Source organism: Chrysochloris asiatica, unplaced genomic scaffold (assembly GCF_000296735.1).
Source record: "Chrysochloris asiatica unplaced genomic scaffold, ChrAsi1.0 scaffold00139, whole genome shotgun sequence".
In the NCBI taxonomy this organism is placed as follows: Eukaryota; Metazoa; Chordata; class Mammalia; order Afrosoricida; family Chrysochloridae; genus Chrysochloris; species Chrysochloris asiatica.
Window position 1 is genome coordinate 1,873,546 of NW_006408657.1, and position 7,022 is coordinate 1,880,567.

Genomic DNA, 7,022 nt, shown 5'->3' on the forward strand with positions numbered 1-7,022 from the left:
TTTTAAAGTGTTAAAGAGCAAAGATGTTAGCTTGAATACTAAGTGTGCCTGACCCAAGCCATGGTATTTCCAATAACCTCATAAGCATGTAAAAGCTGGGCAGTGAATAAGGAAGACAATAGAATAATTGATGCTGTTGAGTTATGGTGTTGAAGGAGAATATTGAAAGTGCCATGGGCTGCCAAAAGAACAAACAGATCTGTACTGGAAGAAGTACAGCCAGAGTGCTCCTTGGAGGGCAGAATGGCCAAACTTGGTCTCTGATTTGTTGTTGTTGAAGTGTGGTCTTTCATACTTCAGACATATTGTCAGGAGGGACCAGTCGCTGGAGAAGGATATCATGTTTGGGAAGGTGGAGGGTCAGAGAAAAAGAGGAAGACCCCCAGCGAGATGGATTGGCCAATTGGCAGCATCAATGGCTCAAGCGTGGCAACAATTTTGAGGTTGGCCCAGGATCGGGCAGTATTTCATTCTGCTGTGCATAAGGTCGCATGAGGTGGTACCAACTGGATGGCACCTAACAAACAACAACAGTATTGTAGGTCAACTAATATGTCCACTGTGTACCGGAATATGGAATATATTCACTTTTGTAATAATATAATACAGACAAAGGAAGAAAGCAGAGATAGGCAAAGACAATGGGCAAATACACTCTAACCAAAGACATTCATCAATGGTTTGTTCCAGCTACCTGAATATTCAAATCTGCCAATTATGTATATGATAGGTAGGAAGGAAGCAAGTTCTTGGCAATCAGAGTTTCATTTAGACATTAGACAAAATAACAATAGTATCATTTTGTACAAAAAGGCCAAGTCTGCACTTACGGAACCTGAAATATTAGTAACAACAACTAAAAGCATAAAACACATTCCCATTTATTAAACTCTCTGGGCCTTCAAATTTGAAGCACAAAACATTTGGCTTCCACCATTTTCAGTACATTCCAAAGGAAAGTTAAATGAAGATTACATTCAGCTATAACCTTTGGAGGTTTCATTTCCTCCTTTAGATTTGAACATTCTCAACCCAAGTTCCTCTTTAAAGATGTACTAACAAATGTTTTGGAAGTAAATGTAAATAAAACTATTGTGTTTTTTCAGTATCATATGCATATTTATTTATTGTGCCAGTTAAGAAATCTAGCCAAAAACCTGTCTTTCTTATAAAATACTCACTTATACATTTCCCTCATCTTTAAAAAATAATTGTGACTCAGCTTGTTAAGTTTGTAACATTGTTGTTGTTAAGTGCCGTCGAGTCGGTTCCGACCCATAGCGACCCTGTGCAGGGTTTCCGAGGCTGTAAATCTTTACGGGATTAGAAAGCCTCATCTTTCTCCCACGGAGCGGCTGGTAGTTTCGAACCGCTGACCTTAAGGTTCGCAGCCCGATTCGTAATCACGATGCTACCAGAGCTCCTGGAAGATTAATATTTAAATATTCTACCCATAACCCACTGTCATCTAATCAATTCCTAGTCTCCCATTAGACAGAGTAGAACTGCCCAATACTGTTTCCAAGGCTGTGATCTTGAAGAAGCACATCTAGAATGGTTCTTAGAAACAAGGATAGGAAGCTTCATCTCACATATTTTGAATATGTTATCACCTATAGGACCAGTCACTGGAGAAGGAGATCATACTTGGTGCAGTAAAGGGTCACCTAAAAAGATAATGAGATAGACTTACACAGTGGCGACAACAATGTGCTCAAATATGGCGATGGTTGTTAGGATGATGCACGAACATGCAGTGTTTCATTCTGTTGCACACAGGGTTCCTATGAGTAGAAACCAACTCAATGGCACTTAACACCAATCTTTACGGACGCAGACTGCCACATCTTACTCCCATGGAGCAACTTGTGGGTTGAAACTGCTAACATTTCAGGTTGCAGCTAAGTGCTTAACCACTGGCTCAGTAGGGCTCCTTTTCATAAATCACATATGATGAATTTTTAAAGAAGTTCAAACTTTTAATTTTCAGGAAAAAATATCACCTTTTAAAGAGTTCTTGTTGTTAAGAGGTATTGACTCTATTCTGATTCATAACAACCCTGTTTAGGGTTTCTGAGGAGCAGCTGGTGGATTTGAATCAATGATTTTATGGTTAGCTGTCCAGTGTTTATTCTACACAGCTATACCATGACTCCCTATTTAAGAGTAACCACTGCATATTTTAAGTAAATAGAAAAAGAAATAAAAATATATATTGATATGAAGTGTGGATGGGCTCGCGTTAATGTTAGGGCTTTTCACCCTGCATAGAAGTGTCTTCATAAAATCTTTTTAGGGACATCTTAATGCTGGTATGGATCTGTAGGATAAGGACTGGACCTAAAGGTCAAACTTGCCAGCTGTTCCTTAGAAACCCTACATTTCAGTTGGAACCGACTAGATGACACTCAACCACCAAAAAACAGCACCTTTAAATATTTGGGGGTGCCTATTCTCTCTGTCACCTTACCTCTTTTTCCTTTCGGCCAGTTGTTTGCAGACCTCCTGCCAGCGCAGATTCAGGCTGCCCAATTTTTCCTGTAGAATACTAGCATCTGTTTTTGAGGACTGCTCAATGATTTCTTCCCCAGTCGCATTCAATTCTCTGACAACAGTTTGCCGCTGCCCAATGCCATTCTGGAGTTCCTGCAAGATACCAAAAAGGCAAAACAAAAATGAAAACCCGTGGTTTGGTTTTTTTTTGGCAAAAAGATTAAACTGTGTGTTACCACTTGCAGTTCTACTGTGGGAGAAAGAAATTAAAAGGTCGGTGTGAAAGTTTCCCTGTGAAACTGACATGCCCATATCCAAAGACTACAAGACAGGAAAACACCTTTTATGTGTCAGGAAAGAGCACCCTCTCAGTTCAGTTCCAATTTTAATTTTGCAAAGCTTGTCAGCCAGAGAATGGTATAATGTCCTGCAAATCAATTAGTTGAAAACCTTCTCAAGAATAAATTTGATTTCTTGTCCCAGAAGCATGTTCCATGTTTAATAGTCTATAAAGTGTTGTAAAATTTAACTGTGAACAATGTATTTGGATTTTATAGTGACTGTTGATATGAAAGATGAAAATGCACAAACATAGTACAACCACAGTATTGAAAAAATTTAAACAAAATATCATTATCATATTAGAAGCCAAGTTATTTCACATTCTATTTGTGCCAATGTATTTTACATTGTAAAATCTCATGGAACTGAGAATTAATTGAGATGAAATTAATCTGCAGCCACCAGCACATTTTTCTGAGCCAATTTTCAATACGTTCTATTTTTTAATAAAATTTTAAAAGTAAAGTGTCAGAGAAAGGATTCCATTAAGAAGGAGACAAATACAACCAAGTGTGCATGAAAATGCTTTCTTTAACACTGAAATAAAAATGATAATTTAACTACCTTTTAAAAAATGTAGAATGTGTAAAGTAACTACAACAATACATATACCAAGCCTGAAGCTTAGGAGAGTGAAAAAATATATGTAAACTTGAGAGAATTGCTACATTTAAATCTAAATTATATCCAAATCCCTGTTACTGTTGGAATATCATCAGTCTGCAAATATTCTCCTAATTGACATGATTCAAAGGGTCACTATGAGTCGGAACCGACTTGACAACACTTAGCAACAACAACAGAATAGTAGTATGTAGGAGTCCTGGTATGGTGCTGTGAGTTACTGCGCTACGCTGCAAAGTCGACTTGAACTGCAAGATCGGTGGTTAAACTTATCAGTCGCTCCTCAGAAACAAAATACATGGTCTCTATGGCTCATAACGACAACAAGAGTAGTATGTCACCAATTTAAACGTGTACACAAATTTCTGGGAAATCTTGTCAAAAGGCAGATTTTGAATCAGTAGACATGAGGAGGCCCCAGATTTTGCATTCCTGACAATCTTCCAAGGGGTGCCTATTCTCCTGATATGGAGACCACACTCAGACTTAAGAAGGTGACGGAGTAAAGGTCTTATTAATCTGTTAAGTAATCAAAAACATCTTCTTGCTGAATATAATGCGATCACTGAAGCTACTTTGTATTTTTGATCTGGGCCCCTCTGCTTCCTGGCTGATGAGGAGAATAACATTTACAACTCAATTGTAAAATCAACAAGATATTTTATTATTTCCATTCTCCGAAAAAGCTAAGAATGAAGCAATCATTTTAAATTGCTAGATCTAAATCTCATTTATTGAGAATCCCAAATCAGAACCTTGAGATTCTGTGGTGTGTGTATGTGGATGTGTGTGTGAGGGAGAGAGATTGAAAGAGGAGATTATTAAGTCGTCTGTTGCATTTATGTAAGATTTTGTAACCAGGAGAAATATTTACAATGTTTGCAATAATCAAGCAGAATTTTTAGTGATAAAGTGTAACACAGTGAACTAAAGGAGCAAAGCATGGAGTAAAAATATGCACATGGGACTTTATAGTGAGCTTCTGAACCACCTAAAGATAACAACTGATGTACAAATTTAAATGTAAAACCCCAATCAACTTTATTTGCATAATGGAAAACATAAATTAATTGTTATAGTTTAACTTCTAAATATTTTAAGTACTGAGTTATTCATTAGTAATGTAATTTCTAAGCTTTAATATCATATTGATGAACTATTGTCATAGACATCCTTATGTATTAGTCCGGCAATTAGCCTCTAGTCTTAGGTTAGAACAGAGAGAAAATCATATTTAATACTGTTGGATTATTCATCTTAGCTAAAAAGTGAATTGCATTTTGATTCCAATATTAAAGCATTCATTCATAACCAAGGGTACATATAAGAATCTCATGTTGTTATTGTTAAGTACCATTGAGTCTATTCTGACTCACAGTGACCCTGTACAGGGTTTCTGAAGAGTGGCAGGTAGGTTTGAAGCTCCGACCTTATGGTTAGTAGTCCAGTGTATATCTTACAGTGTCATACCGGGATACCCTACTAGAATTCCATTAGCAGACTTTTTCCAAAAATAAAAACCTATAATTCCACCTTAAACCTACGGAATCAGAACCACTGAGGTTCCAAGATGTAAAAGATTATATACTGAGGCAGGGCTTGATGGCGGCTAGGCTGGAGGTGAAGTTCGCTGTCAGCCATACCACAGAATACCAGGCAAAACAGATTCAGGCCAGAGCTCCAAAACTCGGAACCACAGAGAAAGGAATATTTTAAAAGTGTGAAGACTTATAGCTACTGGAACTTAAAGCTAAAGGAAGAAATCACGTACTTTTGAATCTGCCGGGCTTGGACGTCCTGAGCCGTTAACTTGGGCGAGACCAAATGGCTAGACCAAGCAGGGCAGCAGACACACCACGGAAAAAAACATCGTGGGAGCGTTGGAGCAAAGGTGGACAATACACTTTGTTGGTTTTGCGTTGTTCTAATTTTCTTTCTTTCTTTTATTTTTATTTTTTTTTTGGTATCTGGTCATTGGCACCCCCACTCTTGCGCACCTCCATTCTGGCAATTAGAGGGGGAGCCTGAGTGAGTGGACACCCCCCAACCACACTACTGGTGGATTCTTCTGCCACTCATGCGCACAGATACTCAGCCCAAGAGCAGGCACTGAAAGTATTGTGTTTTGTTTTGTTTTAAATACATGAAAGGGCAGCACAGGACTGTAGAGAGGGTAAGAGAGTTTAAAAACAAAACAGGCAGTAAACTAAATTAAATCCTGAGGTATAACATAACAACCAACAGTGGCACCTTGAAATCTCTCAGGAAGCTCTGAAAGCAAGAAGCTGAGGAGAAGTTATTAAAATCATACTCAATTATTAGGTTACAGATTTTTTTTTTCTTCTCTCCCTCCTCTCCACTTTCTGTGATGATAGGCTGCAGAATTCAGTCTAGTTTTTGTTGTTGCTGTTTTGGTGTTATTGGGTTTTTTTTTTCTGCTGGTGCTGTTTTGCTGTTTTACGCTCCCCCTTCTACCTTTGGAAAACTTTCTCTCTCCCTATATTACCCAAGAACAGTCAGCAACTGGTGCCATATAGCCAAGATACAATCATACTCTATAAAACACCAAAACCCAGGCAAGAACCAAGACCAACTGCCATATACCAGGGAAATAGACATAAACTGTGAAAGTGACTCTGAGTTAAGCAATAAGAAGAGTGAAAAGGGAAGCCCACATGTTGTTCAGATCTTCCTGAAAGCAAACAGAAAGCATAAAAAAATAGAAAAACACATACTCAATTAAGTATTAAGGCCACAGATAAACACTAAACATGTCCAAGAAGCAAAAGCATATGACCATATCAGCACATGTCCAGAAAAAAGATAAATTGTCTGGGAAAAATGACCTAGAGGTAGACCTGGACTCCATTCTGGAAGTAGGGCAGGCCTTGAAAATGTCTAGAAAGGAATTCAGAAAAATGATTATAAAATGTTTCAAAACACTTTATAATGGAGTTGAGAAAAATAAGGAAGAAGTCAGGAAAGCACTACAGGAACAATCAAATAAGATAGACACAGCATTGGAAACAACTGAAAACCTACAGAAAGACGTCCAAACAATCAATAATAGAATATCAGAAATAGACAACACTCTGAAAAGGCAAAGGGGTAGAATAGATGAGATGGAAGGCAGAACCAGTGAGCTGGAAGAAAAATCACACAATACCACTAAGATAGAAGAGCCAAAAGAAAAAAGGATAAAAAAAATCTGAAGAAGCTCTAAGATTCATGTTGGACAACATGAAGAGGAATAACTTAAGAATTATCAGCATTCCAGAACAAGAAGAATCACACAAGTTCACAGAGGAAATAATTTAAGAACTGCTGGAAGAAAATTTCTCTAACACCCTGAGAAGTGAAAAGATAAACATTCAAGAAGCTCAATGAACCCCAGGAAGGATAGACTCCAAAAGAAAATTACTGAGACATATCATAATCAAGCTCTCCAAAATCAAAGATAAGGAGACACTCCTGAAAGCAGCTTAGGGAAAACAGAAGTGTCACATACAAAGGCAAAGGCAAGCAAGTCAGATTAAGCACGGATCTCTCAGCAGAAGCCATGC

General features: G+C 37.9%; 1 protein-coding gene across 2 annotated transcripts in view; it reads right to left on the minus strand.

Moving 5' to 3' along the window:
- Nucleotides 1-7,022, minus strand: part of LOC102838260 (dystrophin-like) — a 3,237,302-nt gene that overhangs the window by 1,241,775 nt on the left and 1,988,505 nt on the right. For both annotated transcript variants that reach the window (XM_006870143.1, XM_006870144.1), the window contains exon 45: nucleotides 2,471-2,646. In XM_006870143.1, the coding sequence (XP_006870205.1) occupies nucleotides 2,471-2,646 (176 nt within the window). The remainder of the gene's footprint in view (nucleotides 1-2,470; nucleotides 2,647-7,022) is intronic.